This window comes from Oncorhynchus keta, chromosome 27 (assembly GCF_023373465.1).
Source record: "Oncorhynchus keta strain PuntledgeMale-10-30-2019 chromosome 27, Oket_V2, whole genome shotgun sequence".
In the NCBI taxonomy this organism is placed as follows: domain Eukaryota; kingdom Metazoa; phylum Chordata; class Actinopteri; order Salmoniformes; family Salmonidae; genus Oncorhynchus; species Oncorhynchus keta.
The window spans coordinates 19472696-19495539 of NC_068447.1; the positions used below are offsets into that span (position 1 = coordinate 19472696).

General features: G+C 43.3%; 1 protein-coding gene across 1 annotated transcript in view; it reads left to right on the forward strand.

Moving 5' to 3' along the window:
- Positions 1–22844, forward strand: part of LOC118359588 (uridine-cytidine kinase-like 1) — a 55564-nt gene that overhangs the window by 18411 nt on the left and 14309 nt on the right. Inside the window, exons 2-9 of the mRNA XM_052481881.1 lie at positions 947–1140; positions 1708–1814; positions 11384–11554; positions 14029–14100; positions 15685–15874; positions 16204–16265; positions 17343–17359; positions 22522–22620. Coding sequence (XP_052337841.1) covers positions 947–1140; positions 1708–1814; positions 11384–11554; positions 14029–14100; positions 15685–15874; positions 16204–16265; positions 17343–17359; positions 22522–22620 — 912 coding nt within the window. The remainder of the gene's footprint in view (positions 1–946; positions 1141–1707; positions 1815–11383; positions 11555–14028; positions 14101–15684; positions 15875–16203; positions 16266–17342; positions 17360–22521; positions 22621–22844) is intronic.

Genomic DNA, 22844 nt, shown 5'->3' on the forward strand with positions numbered 1-22844 from the left:
TCCTGTTACATTGCACAACCTTCAATGTTATGTCATAATTCCGTAAAATTCAGGCAAATTAGTTCGCAATGAGCCAGGTGGCCCAAACTGTTGCATATACCCTGAATCTGCGTGCAATGAACACAAGAGAAGTGACACAATTTCACCTGGTTGATATTGTCTGCTAACCTTTCTTTTAGCTAAACATGCAGATTTAAAAATACATGCTTCTGTGTATTGATTTTAAGAAAGGCATTGATGTTTATGGTTAGGTACACGTTGGAGCAACGTCATTTTTCGCAAATGCGCACCACATCGATTCTATGCAACGCAGCACACACTAGATAAAACTAGTAATATCATCAACCATGTGTAGTTATAACTAGTGATTATGATTGATTGATTGTCTTTTTATAAGATAAGTTTAATGCTAGCTAGCAACTTACCTTGGCTTACTGCAATCGCGTAACTCCTCGTGGAGTGCAATGAGAGGCAGGTGGTTAGAGCGTTGGACTAGTTAACCGTAAGGTTGCAAGATTGAATCCCTGAGCTGACAAGCTAAAAATCTGTCGTTCTGCCCCTGAACAAGGCAGTTAACGCAACGTTCCTAGGCCGTCATTGAAAATAAGAATGTGTTCTTAACTGACTTGCCTCAGTAAATAAAGTTGTAAAAACAATATATATATCTTTTTTTTAAATAAATCGGCAAAATCGACCTTCAAAAATACAGATTTCCGATTGTTATGAAAACTTGAAATCGGCCCCAATTAATCTGCCATTCCGATTAATCAGTCGACCTCTAATTGTGATAACAATTCACAAACTTTGAGCTGTCTTTTCAAAACTGATATTCACACATTCTGCGTTTTACAGGGATAGTTCACACCAAAAGTGTGTCAGGTTTTTTTTCATACTGCTGAAGTTAAGAGGAAGTGTCATGTTGCTCTTCTGTGTCATTATTTTGCAGCGGGGGCGGAGAGGGCTCCCTGGACAGACTCCTCACCTCCGTCAGCTCTGGGCTGTCACCAAGGAAACGGACTACCAGCCAGTGCAAGTCAGAACCGCCCCTGCTACGGACATCCAAGCGGACAATCTACACAGCCGGCCGCCCACCCTGGTATAATGAACATGGAACCCAGTCCAAAGAGGCTTTCGTCATCGGTAGGAACCCTCAGGATTATTTAATAGAATAATGCTTCGTTGTCTATTTTATGTGAGAAAATGACCTGTCTCCTGTTTCCCAAGCCCTCTAAGTCAAGACACACACATGCCATGGTGAACATCACAGGGTTAAGATCAGCTGCAGGGCTATCCACAGCGCTCTATTCCGGATCAAATTGCTTGTGAATGAAACTGCGTATTACTGTCACAACGTCATGCACCTGAATGCTGTTCTATGATGCCGTGGGTGCCTGTGCTTTGTTTTAGAAAGCAGAGGGGATAACATCTGCTACAAGAGGAAACCTGACTTTCTTGGGAATAAGCATCAACGTGTTAACTGATAACGGTTATTGATGCCCCATCGTAAGTCATTATTTGATATTTGAACACGACAGGAGGGGTTTCTACACCACTGAACAGAAATGTTTCAGATAGTGCTCTGCTGATAAAGAGACTGGTTCAGTTACTGTAGACATTGAAAAGCTACTTTCAGTTGAACCAAGGACTTTTAAGTGGTCTACCTCGTTCATCTCACCGAGTTTCCATTGTGCCCTGTGTGTCCTGCAGGTCTGTGTGGGGGCAGTGCCTCAGGGAAGACCACTGTAGCCAGGAAGATCATAGAGGCTCTGGATGTCCCCTGGGTGGTCCTGCTCTCCATGGACTCCTTCTACAAGGTGTGTGTGTGTGCATGTGTGTGTGCTTGTGTAGGGCACTATACAATCCGAAGAATGCAGACAAAATCACAGAATCCAGACATCAAAACGTAATTCAACAATATTCAAAAATGTATTGAACATAGTAAGGAACCAACTAAATGTTCTGAAAATTAATTAATTTGCCCAAGTTTATCATAAGACATGAATAGAATGCGTCAGTGATTCGTACGAGAATTCCCCATCTGTGTGTGTGGTGTGCGTATGTGTATCCGTTAGCAATAATGCTCATGAACAGTCTTCTGGGAAATGGAAAGGTTTTCCCAAAGTAGACTATGCTTACCTGGCCGAATGATGTCATGTTTTTTTTTATTTTTTATTTCACCTTTAATTAACAAGGTAAGCAAGTTGAAAACAAGTTCTCATTTACAATTGGACCTGGCCAAGATAAAGCAAAGCAGTTTGACAGATACAACGACACAGAGTTACACATGGAGTAAAACAAACATACAGTCAATAATACAGTATAAACAAGTCTATATACAATGTGAGCAAATGTGGTAAGGTGGTAAAGGCAAAAAAGGCCATGGTGGCAAAGTAAATACAATATAGCAAGTAAAACACTGGAATGGTAGTTTTGCAATGGAGGAATGTGCAAAGTACAAATAAAAATAATGGGGTGCAAAGGAGCAAAATAAATAAATAAATAAAATACAGTTGGGAAAGAGGTAGTTGTTTGGGCTAAATTATAGTTTGGCTATGTACAGGTGCAGTAATCTGTGAGCTGTTCTGACAGTTGGTGCTTAAAGCTAGTGAGGGAGATAAGTGTTTCCAGTTTCAGAGATTTTTGTAGTTCGTTCCAGTCATTGGCAGCAGAGAACTGGAAGGAGAGGCGGCCAAAGAAAGAATTGGTTTTGGGGGTGACTAGAGAGATATACCTGCTGGAGCGTGTGCTACAGGTGGGAGATGCTATGTTGACCAGCGAGCTGAGATAAGGGGGGACTTTACCTAGCAGGGTCTTGTAGATGACATGGAGCCAGTGGGTTTGGCGACGAGTATGAAGCGAGGGCCAGCCAACGAGAGCGTACGGGTCGCAATGGTGGGTAGTATATGGGGCTTTGGTGACAAAACGGATTGCACTGTGATAGACTGAATCCAATTTGTTGAGTAGGGTATTGGAGGTTATTTTGTAAATGACATCGCCAAAGTCAAGGATTGGTAGGATGGTCAGTTTTACAAGGGTATGTTTGGCAGCATGAGTGAAGGATGCTTTGTTGCGAAATAGGAAGCCAATTCTAGATTTAACTTTGGATTGGAGATGTTTGATATGGGTCTGGAAGGAGAGTTTACAGTCTATTTGTAGTTGTCGACGTATTCTAAGTCAGAGGCGTCCAGAGTAGTGATGCTGGACAGGCGGGTAGGTGCAGGTAGCGATCGGTTGAAGAGCATGCATTTAGTTTTACTTGTATTTAAGAGCAATTGGAGGCCATAGAAGGAGAGTTGTATGGCATTGAAGCTTGCCTGGAGGGTTGTTAACACAGTGTCCAAAGAAGGGTCGGAAGTATACAGAATGGTGTCGTCTGCGTAGAGGTGGATCAGCGACTCACCAGCAGCAAGAGTGACCTCATTGATGTATACAGAGAAGAGAGTCGGTCCAAGAATTGAACCCTGTGGCACCCCCGTAGAGACTGCCAGAGGTCCGGACAGCAGACCCTCCGATTTGACACACTGAACTCTATCAGAGAAGTAGTTGGTGCACCAGGCGAGGCAATCATTTGAGAAACCAAGGCTGTTGAGTCTGCCGATGAGGATGTGGTGATTGACAGAGTCGAAAGCCTTGGCCAGATCAATGAATACGGCTGCACAGTAATGTTTCTTATCGATGGCGGTTAAGATATCGTTTAGGACCTTGAGCGTGGCTGAGGTGCACTCATGACCAGCTCTGAAACCAGATTGCATAGCAGAAAAGGTATGGTGAGATTCGAAATGGTCGGTAATCTGTTTGTTGACTTGGCTTTCAAAGACCTTAGAAAGGCATGGTAGGATAGATATAGGTCTGTAGCAGTTTGGGTCAAGAGTGTCCCCCCCTTTGAAGAGGGCGATGACCGCAGCTGCTTTCCAATCTTTGGGAATCTCAGACGACACGAAAGAGAGGTTGAACAGGCTAGTAATAGGGGTGGCAACAATTTCGGCAGATAATTTTAGAAAGAAAGGGTCCAGATTGTCTAGCCTGGCTGATTTGTAGGGGTCCAGATTGTGCAGCTCTTTCAGAACATCAGCTGAACGGATTTGGGAGAAGGAGAAATGGGGAAGGCTTGGGCGAGTTGCTGTTGGGGGTGCAGTGCTGTTGACCGGGGTAGGAGTAGTCAGGTGGCAAGCATGGCCAGCCGTAGAAAAATGCTTATTGAAATTCTCAATTATGGTGGATTTATCAGTGGTGACAGTGTTTCCTATCTTCAGTGCAGTGGGCAGCTGCGAGGAGGTGTTCTTATTCTCCATTAACTTTTTTGAGTTAGTGTTGCAGGAAGCAAATTTCTTCTTGAAAAAGCTAGCCTTGGCTTTTCTAACTGCCTGTGTATAATGGTTTCTAGCTTCCCTGAACAGCTGCATATCACGGGGGCTGTTCGATGCTAATGCAGAACGCCATAGGATGTTTTTGTGTTGGTTAACCTGTTAGGCCGCCCCATCCCGGATCCGGGATTGTGACTACAGCCTCAAGCTCATTACCATAACGCAACATTAGCGATTTCTGAAAATTGCAAAATAAATGAAATAAATATGCCTGTCCTCAAGCTTATCCTTTTCTTAACAATCCTGTCGTCTCAGATTTTCAAAATATGCTTTAGAACCAGAGAAAATCAATAATTTGTGTAAGAGTGGTGATAGCTAGCGTAGCATTTAGCGTTAGCATTTAGCACGCAACATTCACAAAAACCAGCAAAGGGATCAAATAAAATAATTTACCTTTGAAGAACTTCAGATGTTTCAATGAGGAGACTCTCAGTTACATAGCAGATGTCCAGTTTTTCCTGAAAGATGCTTGTGTAGGACACAACGTTCCGTTTTGTTACTATGCATTTGGCTACCTGAAACCAGAAACTAACCGAAAATTCAGTCACCTAAACGTCGAACTTTTTTCCGATTAACTCCATAATATCGACTGAAACATGGAAAACGTTGTTTGAATCAATCCTCAAGGTGTTTTGTCATATATCTCTTCATTGAAATGCCAGTCCTAGAAGCGTGCATTCTTCTCTGATTCGGATGGAAAAATACTGGGACCTGACTTTTGCGCACCAATTTCCACGCAGACACCATGCGGGACACTTGGTAATTGTAGGCTCTTATGGCCAATCTTCCAATGATATGCCTACAAATACGTCACAATGCTGCAGACACCTGGGGAAACGATAGGAAGTGTCCGTTCATTCCTGTGGCATTCACAGCCATATAAGGAGATCATGGAAAACGTGCCTTCAGAAATCCTGTTGATTTCCTGGTCACTCAAACATCTTGGTTTTGCCTGTAGATATTGTTCTATGGCACTCACAGTGAAAATCTTTGCAGTTCTGGAAACGTCAGAGTGTCTTCTTTCCAAAACTATCAATTCCAAGCATAGTCGAGCATCTTTTCGTGACAAAATATCGCGCTAAAAACGGGCACGTCTTTTTATCCAAAAATGAAATACTGCCCCTAGAGTTCTAACAGGTTAAGGGCAGTCAGGTCTGGGGAGAACCAAGGGCTATATCTGTTCCTGGTTCTAAATTTCTTGAATTGGGCGTGTTTATTTAAGATGGTTAGGAAGGCATTTAAAAAAAAATATCCAGGCATCCTCTACTGACGGGATGAGATCAATATCCTTCCAGGATACCCCGGCCAGGTCGATTAGAAAGGCCTGCTCGCTGAAGTGTTTCAGGGAGCGTTTTACAGTGATGAGTGGAGGTCGTTTGACCGCTGACCCATTACGGATGCAGGCAATAAGGCAGTGATCGCTGAGATCTTGGTTGAAGACAGCAGAGGTGTATTTAGAGGGCAAGTTGGTTAGGATGATATCTATGAGGGTGCCCGTGTTTAAGGCTTTGGGGAGGTATCTGGTCGGTTCATTGATAATTTGTGTGAGATTGAGGGCATCAAGTTTAGATTGTAGGATGGCTGGGGTGTTAAGCATGTTCCAGTTTAGGTTGCCTAGCAGCACAAGCTCTGAAGATAGATGGGGGGCAATCAGTTCACATATGGTGTCCAGAGCACAGCTGGGGGCAGAGGGTGGTCAATAGCAGGCGGCAACGGTGAGAGACTTGTTTTTAGAGAGGTGGATTTTTAAAAGTAGAAGTTCAAATTGTTTGGGTACAGAACTGGATAGTAGGACAGAACTCTGCAGGCTATCTTTGCAGTAGATTGCAACACCTCCCCCTTTAGCAGTTCTATCTTGTCTGAAAATGTTGTAGTTTGGAATTAAAATTTCAGAATTTTTGGTGGTCTTCCTAAACCAGGATTCAGACACAGCTAGAACATCCGGGTTGGCAGAGTGAGGAGGCTTGTTAACATGCATGAAACCAAGGCTATTACGGTTACAGAAGTCGTCAAAAGAGAGCGCCTGGGGAATAGGAGTGGAGCTAGGCACTGCAGGGCCTGGATTCACCTCTACATCGCCAGAGGAACAGAGGAGGAGTAGAATAAGGGTGCGGCTGAAAGCAATAAGAATTGGTCGTCTAGAACGTCTGGAACAGAGAGTAAAATGAGGTTTCTGGGGGCGATAAAATAGCATCAAGGTATAATGTACAGACAAAGGTATGGTAGGATGTGAATACAGTGGAGGTAAACCTAGGTATTGAGTGATGAAGAGAGAGATATTGTCTCTAGAAACATCATTGAAACCAGGAGATGTCATTGCATGTGTGGGTGGTGGAACTAATAGGTTGGATAAGGTATAGTGAGCAGGACTAGAGGCTCTACAGTGAAATCAGCCAATAAACACTAACTAGAACATCAATGGACAAGGCATATTGACATTAAGGAGAGGCATGCTTAGTCGAGTGATCAAAAGAGTCCAGTGAGTGGAGCGGTTGGTTGGGGGTCACAGCAATTTAGACAGCTAGCCAGGCCATCGGTAGCAAGCTAGCATAGGATGGAGGTCTGTTATTAGCCACCTCTTGCGTTCCGTTCCGTCAGTAGATTAGTGGGGTTCCGTGTGGTAGAGGGGATTAATCCAAATCACACAACAACAACAACAACAACAACAAAAAACAATAGATATAGGTATAGAGGCCCAAGAAGAAAAATAATAATAAAAATAAATAAATAAATTGTCCGATTGTCTATTCAGATAGCAGCCGATAAGACAGCTAACGGTTAGCAGGCCGCATGGGCGTTCAGGTAACGTCGCGACGGAGGAGCCAGCCGGATAACTCCTTCGGGTAGATAACGTCGGCAGTCCAGTTGTGAAGGCCCGGTGGGGCTCCGCGTAGGCAGTAAAACGGGTCCGGATAGGTGACTGCAGCCCAGGAGTGATTGATGGAACTCAGGAATGATTGACGGAGCTGGCTCGCTCCGGAATAATTTGTGTTTGCTCCGGAATCGACGAAAGCCGATAGTCACACGGATAGCAGCTAGCTAGCTGTGAGATCCAGGTATGAATGTCCAGAAAGCGGTTGAAATCCAGGGACATGGAGAGAAAAATGGTCCAGTATGTTCCGAGCCGCGCTGTGCCGTACAAAACTGGCGATAGATCTTCGAGCTAAAGGATAGATGATGACCACAAACCGTGGTTAGCTGAATACTAACGATTTGCCAGTAAAGAAGCTAACTAGCTTCTGAACTAGCTTCTGATTAGCTTCTGGATTAGCTTCTGGGCTAGCTTCTGGCTAGCTCCTGGCTAGTTTCTGGCTAGCTTCTTGGAGTTTCTGGCTAGCTTCTTGGAGGATTACAGATTTGAGGTAAATAATACTTTTTTATAAATATAAATTGGTGAGGCGGTTTGCAGGAGAGTGTTTTGAAGATGAGTTGATGGAATTTTTTTTTAATGTATGTGAAAAAAAGTTTTAAAAAGTAAATAAATATATATATACAGGACACGACAAGACAAGGACAAAATACGTCTGAACTGCTATGCCATCTTGGTTATTTGTATCACTCCACCACATGGGCGCTACAGAAACACAGCTTAACAACAGCCTCTTGCTAGGTGCACACTGGAATTAATGGATAACTACACCCAGAATCTATACACTACATTCACAACTTTGGGGTCACTTAGAAATGTCCTTGTTTTTGAAAGAAAAGCAAATTTTTGGTCCATTAAAATAACATACATTTAATCAGAAATACAGTGTAGACATTGTTTTTGTTGTGAACGACTACTGTAGCTGGAAACGGTAGATTTTTTAAAATGGAATATCTACATAGGAGTACATTATCAGCAACCATCACTCCTGTGTTCCAATGGCACGTTGTGTTAGCAAAGTTTATAATTTTAAAAGCCTAATTGATCATTAGAAAACCCTTTTGCAATTATGTTACCACAGCTGAAAACTGTTGTTCTGATTAAAGAAACAATACAACTGGCCTTCTTTAGGCTAGTTGAGTATCTGGAACATCAGAATTTGTGGGTTCGATTACAGCCTCAAAATGGCCAGAAACAAAGAACTTTCTTCTGAAACTCGTCAGTCTATTCTTGTTCTGAAAAATGAAGGCTCTTCCATTCAAGAAATTGCCAAGAAACTGAAGATCTCGTACAATGCTGTGTAGTACTCCCTTCACAGAACAGCGCAAACTGGCTCTAACCAGAATAGAAAGAGGAGTGGGAGGCCCCGGTGCACAAATGAGCAAGAGGACAGGTACATTAGTGTCTAGTTTGAGAAACAGACGCCTCACAAGTCCTCAACTGGCAGCTTCATTAAATAGTACCCGCAAACACCAGTCTCAACTTCAACAGTGAAGGGGCGACTCCGGGATGCTGGCCTTCTAGGCAGAGTTGCAAAGACAAAGCCATATCTCAGACTGGCCAATAAAAATATCAAATCAAATCAAATGTATTTATATAGCCCTTCATACATCAGCTGATATCTCAAAGTGCTGTACAGAAACCCAGCTTAAAAGCCAAACAGCAAGCAATGCAGGTGTAGAAGCACGGTGGCTAGAAATAGAAGATTAAGATGGGCAAAAGAACACAGACACTGGACAGAGGAACTCTGCCGAGAAGGCCAGCATCCCGGAGTCACCTCTTAAGCTAAGGACCCTGGGACTAAACACCTCCCTCTGCAACTGAATCCTGGACTTCCTGACAGGCCTCCCCCGGTGGTAAGGGTAGGCAACAAAACATCTGCCACTCTGATCCTCAACACGTGGGCCCCTCAGGGGTACATGCTTAGTCCCCTCCTGTACTCCCTGTTCAGCCATGATTGCATGGCCAAGCATGACTCCAACACCATATTTAAGTTTGCTGACGACACAACAGTCTGATCACCGACAATGACAATGATGAGACAGCCTATATGAAGGAGGTCAGAGACCTGTTAGTTTGGTGCCAGGACAACAACCTCCCCCTCAATGTGAGCAAGACAAAGGAGCTGATCGTGGAATACATGAAAAGGAGGGCCGAACACACCCCCTTTCACATCGACGGGGCTGTAGTGTAGTGGGTCGAGAGTTTTATGTTCCTTGATGTCCACATCACCAGCAAACTATCATGGTCTAAACACACCAAGACTGTCGTGAAGAGGGCACGACAAAACATATTTCCCATCAGGAGACAGAAGATTTGGCATGGGTCCCCAGATCCTTAAAAAGTTCTACAGCTGCCACATCGAGAGCATCCTGACGGGTTGCATCACCACCTGGTATGGCAACTGCTCGGCCTCCGACCGCAAGGCACTACAGAGGCTAGTGCGTAAGGCTCAGTACATCTATGGGGCCAAGCTTCCCGCCGTCCAGCACCTATATATTAGGTGGTGTCAGAGGAAGGCCCAAAAAAGGAGGAAGGCCCAGTCACTCAAGTCATAGACTGTTCTCTCTGCTACCGCACGACAAGTGGTATCGGAGCGCCAAGTCTAGGTCCAAAAAGCTCCTTAACAGCTTATATCCTCAAGCCATAAGACTCTGAACAGTTAATCAAATGGCTACCCAGACAATTTACATTACAATACAAAATAAATAATAATTTTACATTGACCCCACTTTGTTTTTACACTGCTGCTATTCACTGTTTTATCTATGCATAGTCACTTTACCCCGTCACTTTACCCCTACTTATGTGTGCAAATGACCTCGACTTACCTACCGCACATTGACTCAGAACCTGTTCCTCCTGTATATAGTCTTGTTATTGTTATTTTATTGTGTTACTTTTTATTTCATTTTTTACTTTAGTTTACTTAGTGAATATTTTCTTGAACTGCATTGGTGGTTATGGATCGTAGGTAAGCATTTCACAGAAAAGTTGTATTCAGAGCATGTGACAAATACTATTTTATTTAATTTGACAATAACAACACAATTACAACATATTTAACAGCACAATAACAACACAGCAGCACTCATGCACTGTACAGCTTCCCTCTCACTCCCCTCAAAATCTGAATGAGATCTGGAGATGGTTTTCTACAGGGTTTTAATACCATGTAATCCCATTCTCTCGATCTCGCTCTACTCCCCCTCGCTATCGCTCACTATCTCTCTGCCCTGAGTGACCAGGCTTTTGAAGAGAGGTCAGCTTCACTGCAGCTCTACCTGCTTTGCTGTAGGTCACCAGCTTTACTGCAGCTCTACTAGCTTTACTGTAGGTCACCAGCTTTACTGCAGCTCTACCTGCTTTACTGTAGGTCACCAGCTTTACTGCAGCTCTACTAGCTTTACTGTAGGTCACCAGCTTTACTGTAGGTTACCAGCTTTACCAGCCACCTTTGGATCTTAACTAATGCCACTTTAAGAAACCAAACACCATTTCCATGTAGAACATCAGCAGCAGTGGCAGTTGCCATTCATCACAGATCTAGGTTCAGTTTACCCTAACCCAAATCTAAACCTTAACCATTAGGGGGATTTCAAAAAGTACTGACCAAGTTACAGTGATCTGGGGAAACTTCTAACTCCTGCTCACTCCATATGAATGGATATCCACTGTGAGATATCACACCTCTCATTCTGTCTTCCCAGGCCCATCTTGGCTCTGGAGAAGCCCTGGAGTGGCTGGATTTCTATGACACTGTTACTTATAAAGTGCTTATGATGGAACCACGAGAGGAGGGGGTAGGAGAGTTCCAAATACCAGGGCTCGAATTTGAAAGGGCTGACTACGGTCCAGTGCAATGTGCATGCGCTTGCACACACACACACACACACACACACACACACACACCTTCTGGCACAGTCCTCACAGGAGGGACACAGCATTCCCGTCTCGCCTAAATTTAGTCAAGCTTAGTTGAGAGGCACTCCGATAGGGTGAGTGTGTGGACATGGATGTACACGTGCACATGACTGTGTACCTGTGTTATCTTCATGCTTCCATCCACTGATTTTTCAGGGAGGTCCTTCTGCTTGTGAAACGGCCATGATTTAAAGTTGTTTTAATATTCATCCAATGTTGTGTGTAGGTTCTGACTCCTGAGCAGCAGGTCACGGCAGCCAGTAATGACTACAACTTTGACCACCCGGATGCCTTTGACTTTGGCCTGCTGGCACACACACTGAGGAAACTCAAACTGGGCAAGAGTGTAAAGATCCCTGTGTATGACTTCACCACACACGGACGCCAGAAGGACTGGGTGAGGACACACACACACACACACACACACACACAGAAATGCCTCCCCCCCACATTGCAGTGTAATCTTGGTCTAGATATTGGGGTAGGGTTATTGCAGTGTAATCTTGGTTTAGATATTGGGGTAGGGTTATTGCAGTGTAATCTTGGTCTAGATATTGGGGTAGGGTTATTGCAGTGTAATCTTGGTCTAGATATTGGGGTAGGGTTATTGCAGTGTAATCTTGGTTTAGATATTGGGGTAGGGTTATTGCAGTGTAATCTTGGTCTAGATATTGGGGTAGGGTTATTGCAGTGTAATCTTGGTCTAGTTATTGGGGTAGGGTTATTGCAGTGTAATCTTGGTCTAGTTATTGGGGTAGGGTTATTGCAGTGTAATCTTGGTCTTGGTGCAGTGTAATCTTGGAGTTATTGGGGTAGGGTTATTGCAGTGTAATCTTGGTCTAGATATTGGGGTAGGGTTATTGCAGTGTAATCTTGGTCTAGATATTGGGGTAGGGTTATTGCAGTGTAATCTTGGTCTAGATATTGGGGTATGGTTATTGCAGTGTAATCTTGGTTTAGATATTGGGGTAGGGTTATTGCAGTGTAATCTTGGTCTAGATATTGGGGTAGGGTTATTGCAGTGTAATCTTGGTCTAGTTATTGGGGTAGGGTTATTGCAGTGTAATCTTGGTCTAGTTATTGGGGTAGGGTTATTGCAGTGTAATCTTGGTCTAGATATTGGGGTAGGGTTATTGCAGTGTAATCTTGGTCTAGATATTGGGGTAGGGTTATTGCAGTGTAATCTTGGTCTAGATATTGGGGTAGGGTTATTGCAGTGTAATTTGGTCTAGATTACTCAACATCTGGAGTTATGGAGTCGTTTTATGACATTAAGTTGCCAATCAATCCTAGATGCACAGCGGCAGCCATTCATGTTTGTCTTGGCATGTTCTATGAGAAGATTAGCCCTGTTAAGCATTAGCATGGGGGAAGATAGAGAGTTGAAATCAGTCACGTTTCATTAATAGGCATTACCAGACATAAACAGCACAGGGACCTATTGTGACAGCACAAAAATGTGGACTTGTTACCAAAAACACCACAGACATTAGGTCCACTTCTGGAAGTGTTAAAATTAGAGGTCGACCGATTAATCGGAATGGCCAATTAATTTGTGCCGATTTCAAGTTTTCATAACAATCAGAAATCGGTATTATTTAACTAGGCAAGTTAGTTAAGAACACATTCTTATTTTCAATGACGGCCTAGGAACTGTGGGTTAACTGCCTTGTTCAGGGGCAGGAAGACAGATTTTCAGCTCGGGGGATCCAATCTTGTACCTTTACAGTTAAATAGTCCAACGCAATAACGACCTGCCTCTCTCTCGTTGCACTCCACAAGGAGACTGCCTGTTACGGAAATGCAGTAAGCCAAGGTACGTTGCTAGCTAGCATTAAACCTATATTGTAAAAAACAATCAATCATAATCACTAGTTAACTACACATGGTTGATGATATTACTAGATATTATCTAGCGTGTCCTGCGTTGCATATAATCTGACTGAGCATACAAGCATACTTAGATACTTGTATCTGACTGAGCAGTGGTAGGCAGAAGCAGGCGCGTAAACATTCCTTCAAACAGCACTTTCGTGCGTGTGTCAAGCATTGCCCTGTTTATTTACATTTACATTTAAGTCATTTAGCAGACGCTCTTATCCAGAGCGACTTTATGACTTCAAGGTGTAACCAAAGTGAAATTGCTAGCTAGTTAACGCGCGCTAATAGCGTTTGAAACGTCACTCGCTCTGAGCCTTGCAGTGGTTGTTTCCCTTGCTCTGCATGGGTAACGCTGCTTCGAGGGTGGCTGTTGTCGTTGTGTTGCTGGTTCGAGCCCAGGGAGGAGCGAGGAGAGGGACGGAAACTATACTGTTACACTGGCAATATTAAAGTGCCTATAAGAACATCCAATAGTCAAAGGTTAATGAAATACAAATGGTAAAGATGGAAATAGTCCTATAATTCCTATAATAACTACAACCTAAAACTTCTTACCTGGGAATATTGAAGACTCATGTTAAAAGGAACCACCAGCTTTCATATGTTCTCATGTTCTGAGCAAGGAACTGAAACGTTAGCTTTCTTACATAGCACATATTGCACTTTTACTTTCTTCTCCAACACTTTGTTTTTGCATTATTTAAACCAAATTGAACATGTTTCATTATTTACTTGAAGCTAAATTGATTTTATTGATGTATTATATTAAGTTAAAATAAGTGTACATTCAGTATTGTTGTAATTCCCAATATTACAAATAAATACATTAAAATCGGCTGATTAATCAGTAGAGGCTTTTTTTTTTTGCCCTCCAATAATCGGTATCGGCTTTTTTGTCCTCCAATAATCGGTATCGGCACTGAAAAATCATAATCTGTCGACCTCTAGTCAACATCATACTAAACCCACAACATGTTTCATCCCTCTCAGAAAACAGTGTATGGAGCCAGTGTTATCATCTTTGAGGGAATCATGGCCTTTGCCGATAAAGAACTGTTACAGGTAAGAATCAAATGTCCCTGTACATTGGCGGTGTGTGTTTGTCATTACACAGCTAATTATAAATTATAACCCTGACCTCTAATATCATCTGCGTGTGTGCGTGTGTGTGTGCGTGTGTGCGTGTGCGTGTGCGTGTGCGTGTGCGTGTGCGTGTGTGTGTGTGTGTGTGTGTGTGTGTGTGTGTTCACCATGGTGTGTGTTTGGCATGGTGTGTGTGTTTGGCTTGGTATGCGTTTGTCATAGTGTGTGTGTGTTTGTCATAGTGTATGTGTGTCTCTCATGGTGTGTGTGTGTGTGTTTCTCATGGTGTGTGTGTTTGTCATGGTGTGTGTGTATGTGTTTGGCTTGGTGTGTGTTTGTCATAGTGTGTGTGTGTGTTTGTCATAGTGTGTGTGTGCCTCTCATGGTGTGTGTGTGTGTGTGTGTTTCTTGTGTGGGTGTGTGTGTTTCTCATGGTGTGTGTGTGTGTGTGTGTGTGTTTCTCATGGTGTGTGTGTGTGTGTTTCTCATGGTGTGTGCGTTTGGAATGGTGTGTCTGTGTGTGTGTTTGGCATGGTGTGTGTTTGTCATAGTGTGTGTGTGTGTGTGTGTGTGTGTGTGTGTGTGTGTGTGTGTGTGTGTGTGTGTGTGTGTGTGTGTGTGTGTGTGTGTGTGTGTTTCTCATGGTGTGTGTGTGTGTGTTTCTCATGGTGTGTGTGTTTCTCATGGTGTGTGTGTGTTTCTCATTGTGTGTGTGTGTGTTTGTGTTTTTCATGGTGTGTGTGTGTGTGTGTTTCTCATGGTGTGTGTGTGTGTGTGTTTTTCTCATGGTGTGTGTATTTCTCATGGTGTGTGTGTGTTTCTCATGGTGTGTGTGTGTGTGTGTGTGTGTGTGTGTGTGTGTGTTTCCCATGGTGTGTGTTTCCCATGGTGTGTGTTTCCCATGGTGTGTGTTTCCCATGGTGTGTGTTTCCCATGGTGTGTGTGTTTTTCTCACGGTGTGTGTGTTTCTCATGGTGTGTGTATGTGTGTGTTTCTCATGGTGTGTGTGTGTGTTTGGCTTGGTGTGTGTTTGTCATAGTGTGTATGTGTTTGTCATAGTGTGTGTGTGTCTCATGGTGAGTGTGTGTGTTCTCATGGTGTGGGTGTGTGGGTGTGTGTTTCTCATGGTGTGTGTGTGTTGTGTGTGTGTGTGTGTGTTTCCCATGGTGTGTGTGTGTTTCTCATGGTGTGTTTGTGTGTGTTTCTCATGGTGTATGTGTGTGTTTCTCATGGTGTGTGTGTGTGCGTGTGTGTGTGTGTGTGTTTCTCATGGTGTGTGTGTGTGTGTTTCTCATGGTGTGTTGTTTCTCAAGGTGTGTGTGTGTGTGTGTTTCCCATGGTGTCTGTGTGTTTCTCATGGTGTGTGTGTGTGTGTTTCTCATGGTGTGTGTGTGTGTGTGTGTGTTTCCCATGGTGTGTGTTTCTCATGGTGTGTGTGTGTTTCTCATGGTGTGTGTGTGTTTCTCATGGTGTATGTGTGTGTTTCTCATGGTGTATGTGTGTGTTTCTCATGGTGTGTGTGTGTGTGTGTTTCTCATGTTGTGTGTTCTCCCCTCCCCACAGCTACTGGACATGAAGATCTTTGTGGATACTGACTCAGACATCCGTCTGGTGCGTCGGCTGCAGAGGGACATCACAGAGCGTGGCCGGGACATCGATGGAGTCATCAAACAGTACAATAAGTTTGTGAAGCCCGCCTTTGAGCAGTACATTGAGCCAACCATGCGACTGGCTGACATTGTGGTACCACGCGGTAAGATTTGGAACCAGCACACAGACTGAAGTAACATGTATGACCATGTGCTCTCACACTCACACACCCACACACACACACACACACACACACACACACACACACACACACACACACACACACATTTGCTTACACATTTTCTCCCTTACATGTAGACATTCAGAGGAGAACTTCCACTTAACTCAAATGTTAACGTAGTCATGCATTGACGTCAATTGGAGACAACGTAAAAAGTTGACTTAGTCCCCTAAACCATTATAATGTACACAACATAATATAATCACTGTCTAATGTCACTTCCCCTTCTTGTGTGTGTCATACACTGGCAGGAGGAGGCAACATGGTGGCCATAGACTTGATCGTACAGCACGTCCACAGCCAGCTGGAGGAGGTGAGAGTTCCTCCCTTGATCTCTCCTTATACTGTATACAGCTTGACATATCTACAGCTAACCAGACTTATACCAGATCTACAGCTAGCCAGACTGATACCAGATCTTCAGCTAACCAGACTGACACCAGATGTACAGCTAACAAGACTGACACCAGATCTACAGTTAGCCAGACTGATACCAGATCTTCAGCTAACCAGACTGACACCAGATCTACAGCTAGCCAGACTGATACCAGATCTTCAGCTAACCAGACTGACACCAGATGTACAGCTAACAAGACTGACACCAGATCTACAGCTAGCCAGACTGATACCAGATCTTCAGCTAACCAGACTGACACCAGATGTACAGCTAACCAGACTGACACCAGATCTACAGCGAACCAGACTGACACCAGATCTACAGCTAACCAGACTGATACCAGTTCTCTAGCTAACCAGACTGATGTCAGATCTCTAGCTAACCAGACTGATACCAGATCTACAGTGAACCAGACTGATACCAGTTCTCTAGCTAACCAGACTGATGTCAGATCTCTAGCTAACCAGACTGATACCAGATCTACAGATAACCAGACTAATACCAGATCTACAGCTAACAAGACTGATGCCAGCTCCATTTCCCCCTCTAGTGGAACAAGAAAGCATTTTCTGTAATAGCTCTACATTTCATGATTTCCTGAGAAAGATAACACAAAATGAAGAATATACTAAAAGAAGTATAGATTTAAAAGCATGACCAGGGGCGTTTTGCTCTGTGACTTGTGGTACATGCACTAATAGCTAGCAGGATTGGTGTGTCAGTTCTATATCAATTCAGGCAACGGAAATGAAATTCCAGTTCACAAATTTAAATAAATGTTTTCTGTTCCTAAAATGGACTTTCAGTTCATCGCCTAAAGTTGAACAAATTTAAGTGGAATCGCTTCCACCCCCGTTACCAATGAAGGCATTTGTTGTTATTGTGGTGTTACCTATTTGACACGGTACTATTGCCCTTGCCCCACCTGCACACGGACTCTCATACTCCTCCTTCCATCCCTCCAACTCCTCCCTCTATCCCTCCATCACACAGCGTGAGCTCAGCGTCAGGTAGAGTAGCACACGTCTTTACTGTACCGCCGAACCCCTCTCCCCCACACCCCAGTTCCCAGATGGAGGGCAAGAAGAGGGGGGCACAAAACATGAGTATGTAGAAGTTGCCCTAAATCACTGATACAGGGTCAGATATCCTTATCTGTTCCCAGATATGGTTACGGGCAACTTCTACATCGAAGCCACGAAGCCAGCATCCTCACTCTCCAACTGCTTGCTGCTGTTACACAGAATCATCCCCAGGAGCCCACCTTGTCAACGACTCATCCAGTACAGTGAAGGATGTATCAGCATCTATGGGAAATGAGTCTTCCATTACAGGTAGCAATAGTAATTGGCATGTCACCACGTGTGACACCACATACGCTGTTAAAGCATGCGGTACACAAACAGCTTTGAGTGAGATTTGAGAGACTCTCTTCCCTTTGACAGACACGCCACACGTCACTTCTGTGTTTATAACGCTTCTATGTGCAGCAGGCAGTTGATTGGAGGATGTTGTTTTTTCCTCTACCTTACATACATGATGGCTCACACACAACCACCCGCTGCATTCTGTGTCTAACAATAATCTACTGAGACATTTTCACTGACCCCCTCCTCTCAGCTCCAGAGAGAGAGAGGGGAAGAGTGTGAGATAGAGAAAGACCGTTATTGTCACACAATCTAAAACCTCTGTTTTCTATACCTATTATTAAAAGCTGAGTTTTTCCATTGAGTATGTCGGCCACAACAGATCAGAGAGAGAGAGGAAGTGTGTTTGGTGTCTGTCTTTAGACACAGGATGTATCAGGGCCTTTGAGCTGTGAGTCGTACCTCTGTGCTTTACCTCTGTACTGCAGAGACACAGTGTAGGTGTGACAGCTGAAGCCACCCTGAGAGCAGCCCACGTGTACACGACACACAATGCCACAACCGCTGACGGAATTGTAGTGACCATTGTTACTGAGTGGACTAACCGAGTTGAACTATTATTTGTAAGTTCATGAAAAAGACTATTTAGCAACTTTGTATGGCAATTTGTCTTGGTCTAAGGAATTGTGAGGATTGCTCACAGCGGATTCAGCTGTCACACACGTCACTGTATCACATGATCATATCTTTATCCATCTCTTTATTTACCCGATGTTGTCTGTTTCTTTTATTTTCTTCCTCTTTTCTGTTGTCGTCGTTGTGTGTCTCTGTCATTGTGTGTCTCTGTCGGTGTGTGTCGTTATGTTTCGTCCAAACCCTCTTCTCTCCATAGAGGAAACTGCGCTGGGATATGTGAGCAGATTTGCTTATGATTTATCTGGGTTTGCATTTTCTTTCTTTTAGAGTTCGGTATCCCATATGAGTTCTGTTTTTAGAGAGTGAAATGGTATCGTAGCTTGGTCTTTGTATCTCAAAGTGTGGGGATTTAATGTGATACCACTCAACTCAAAAGCTTGCATGACCTCAATTCTAATCTTTGGCAAGATCGGGGGTTTGTTCAGTTTGCTTAAACATTTGCTGCGTTGCGTAACGTTGCGCTTGTACTGAACGACACGTTTCCCCAAAGTGCTCTTCAACGTTCTTGAACAGACTTTGAGGGACGTTTGCTCCGTTTGGTGGGTGTGGTGGTATGTGGCTTGAAGCAATAAGTGATGTATTTAAAGGGCAGTGGCCATGCTGATAGCATTCCCCAACCACCAACCCAACTACCCCCCGTTTTTCAACTGGTTGTTCAGCACTGTTTCCATTTAGTTGAATATTGCATTACGTCTCTTTGTACTGAACGCAGCCCAGAACTCATTGTGTTGTTTTGTGTTGTGTATGTTTTAAAGTCAGATTCTAGTCCAAAACCTATTTTGATTGTTTTTTCTTTGAATCAGCCTGTGTTGATCTGAATTGAGTAATTGTGCTTTCTTTGAGTTGGTGTGGGTGTGTGTGGGTTGGTTGGTTCTTTTATCCTTGCGTGGACCTAAAATGCCCCAAAGTCCCCACAAGGATAGTAAAACAATGAGTATTCTCGTGGGGACATTTTCCACATCCCCATGAGGACAAAGGCTAGTAAAGTTTACGGGTTTGGTCTAGGGTTAGCGTTACAATTAGGGTTAAGGGTTAGTGGTTTGGGTTAAGTTTATGGTAAGGATAAGGGTTAGTGGTTTGGGTTAAGTTTATGGTAAGGATAAGGGTTAGTGGTTTGGGTTAAGTTTATGGTAAGGATAAGGGTTAGTGGTTTGGGTTAAGGTTATGGTAAGGATAAGGGTTAGTGGTTTGGGTTAAGTTTATGGTAAGGATAAGGGTTAGTGGTTTGGGTTAAGGTTATGGTAAGGATAAGGGTTAGTGGTTTGGGTTAAGTTTATGGTAAGGATAAGGGTTAGTGGTTTGGGTTAAGGTTATGGTAAGGGTAAGGGTTAGTGTTGAAGGGTTAAGGTTGTGGTAAGGATAAGGGTTAGTGGTTTGGGTTAAGGTTATGGTAAGGGTAAGGGTTAGTGTTGAAGGGTTAAGGTTGTGGTAAGGATAAGGGTTAGTGGTTTGGGTTAAGGTTATGGTAAGGGTAAGGGTTAGTGTGAAGGGTTAAGGTTGTGGTAAGGATAAGGGTTAGTGGCTTGGGTTAAGGTTATGGTAAGGATAAGGGTTAGTGTTGAAGGGTTAAGGTTGTGGTAAGGATAAGGGTTAGTGGTTTGGGTTAAGGTTATGGTAAGGGTAAGGGTTAGTGTTGAAGGGTTAACGTTGTGGTAAGGATAAGGGTTAGTGGTTTGGGTTAAGGTTATGGTAAGGATAAGGGTTAGTGTTGAAGGGTTAAGGTTATGGTAAGGATAAGGGTTAGTGTGAAGGGTTAAGGTTATGGTAAGGATAAGGGTTAGTGTGAAGGGTTAAGGTTATGGTAAGGATAAGGGTTAGTGTGAAGGGTTAAGGTTATGGTAAGGGTAAGGGTTAGTGTGGAAGGGTTAAGGTTGTGGTAAGGATAAGGGTTAGTGGTTTGGGTTAAGGTTATGGTAAGGGTAAGGGTTAGTGTTGAAGGGTTAAGGTTGTGGTAAGGATAAGGGTTAGTGGTTTGGGTTAAGGTTATGGTAAGGATAAGGGTTAGTGTGAAGGGTTAGTGTTATGGTAAGGATAAGGGTTAGTGTGAAGGGTTAAGGTTATGGTAAGGATAAGGGTTAGTGTGAAGGGTTAAGGTTATGGTAAGGATAAGGGTTAGTGTGAAGGGTTAAGGTTATGGTAAGGATAGGGGTTAGTGTGAAGGGTTAGTGTTATGGTAAGGATAAGGATTAGTGTGAAGGGTTAAGGTTATGGTAAGGTTAAGGGTTAGTGTGAAGGGTTATGGTTATGGTAAGGTTAAGGATAAGGGTTAGTGTGAAGGGTTAAGGTTATGGTAAGGATAAGGGTTAGTGTGAAGGGTTAAGGTTATGGTAAGGATAAGGGTTAAGGTTATGGTAAGGATAAGGGTTAGTGTGAAGGGTTATGGTAAGGATAAGGGTTAGTGTGAAGGGTTAAGGTTATGGTAAGGATAAGGGTTAGTGTGAAGGGTTAAGGTTATGGTAAGGATAAGGGTTAGTGTGAAGGGTTATGGTTATGGTAAGGATAAGGGTTAGTGTGAAGGGTTATGGTTATGGTAAGGTTAAGAATAAGGGTTGGTGTGAAGGGTTAAGGTTATGGTAAGGATAAGGGTTAGTGTGAAGGGTTAAGGTTATGGTAAGGATAAGGGTTAGTGTGAAGGGTTATGGTAAGGTTAAGGATAAGGGTTAGTGTGAAGGGTTAAGGTTATGGTAAGGATAAGGGTTAGTGTGAAGGGTTATGGTTATGGTAAGGTTAAGGATAAGGGTTAGTGTGAAGGGTTACGGTTATGGTAAGGATAAGGGTTAGTGTGAAGGGTTAAGGTTATGGTAAGGATAAGGGTTAGTGTGAAGGGTTATGGTTATGGTAAGGTTAAGAATAAGGGTTAGTGTGAAGGGTTAAGGTTATGGTAAGGATAAGGGTTAGTGTGAAGGGTTAAGGTTATGGTAAGGATAAGGGTTCGTGTGAAGGGTTATGGTTATGGTAAGGTTAAGGATAAGAGTTAGTGTGAAGGGTTAAGGTTATGGTAAGGATAAGGGTTAGTGTGAAGGGTTAAGGTTATGGTTAGTGTGAAGGGTTATGGTTATGGTAAGGTTAAGAATAAGGGTTAGTGTGAAGGGTTAAGGTTATGGTAAGGATAAGGGTTAGTGTGAAGGGTTAAGGTTATGGTAAGGATAAGGGTTAGTGTGAAGGGTTATGGTTATGGTAAGGTTAAGGATAAGGGTTAGTGTGAAGGGTTAAGGTTATGGTAAGGATAAGGGTTAGTGTGAAGGGTTATGGTTATGGTAAGGTTAAGGATAAGGGTTAGTGTGAAGGGTTATGGTAAGGATAAGGGTTAGTGTGAAGGGTTAAGGTTATGGTAAGGATAAGGGTTAGTGTGAAGGGTTATGGTTATGGTAAGGATAAGGGTTAGTGTGAAGGGTTAGGGGAAATAGGATTTTGAATGGAAATTCATTTTAGATCCCCACATGGATAGAAGAACAAAACGTGTGTTTGTGTTTGTATGAATCACATGGGATTATAACAACACTAAGAGAACACGGCTTTCTTCATGTTCCTCAGATTACGTGTTGAGAGTCTCAAATTAATCAGAACCAAATCACTGTGTTTACACCACCATTAGTACCGAAGAACACTTGATCCAACGTTTCCTGACTAGTTTCACTTTCATTTATTGCACATTGATCAATTTTGAATGAATTAGTTGTTGAATTAATTAGTCTTTCAGCACTCACTGTTGAATCTAAATGCATTGAGACCAAAACAGTAGCTAAAAACATCAAATGCTCTCTGTGATTGTCTCTTAAAGCTGTTGTGTAATCCCACTAAGGCAGACAGTACAGTATCGGTTCAGTGATTTTAACTGACCTGTATCTGCTCTGCCTATTTTAATCTAGTGTGTTTATATTGTGTGTTTTTTTAGAATTCTACTACCCACTAATCAATATTAACACCAGTGTGGTGAATACTGTTTAAGATATGTGTGTGTATGTGTGTGCGTGGGTGCGTGTGCGCTGGTGTCTGCTTATTGTGTATGTGTGTGTTTCAAGCCTGTGATTGTATGTATGCACCCTGCCACCTATTCCAGTGCTCTTACATCCACCCTCCCTTTCTTTTCATGGTTGCTATGGTTACAGGGCGGCCCTTGCCTCTGCCCACCAGGCCCAGCCCCTCCCTCAGACCCTGAGTGTTCTGGAGAGTACACCCCAGGTCATGGGAATGCACACCATAATAAGGTATACACACTGCATACTGTATACACGCTGCATACTGTATACACGCTGCATACTGTATACACGCTGCATACTGTATACACGCTGCATACTGTATACACGCTGCATACTGTATACACGCTGCATACTGTATACACGCTGCATACTGTATACACGCTGCATACTGTATACACGCTGCATACTGTATACACGCTGCATACTGTATACACACTGGATACTGTAAAACG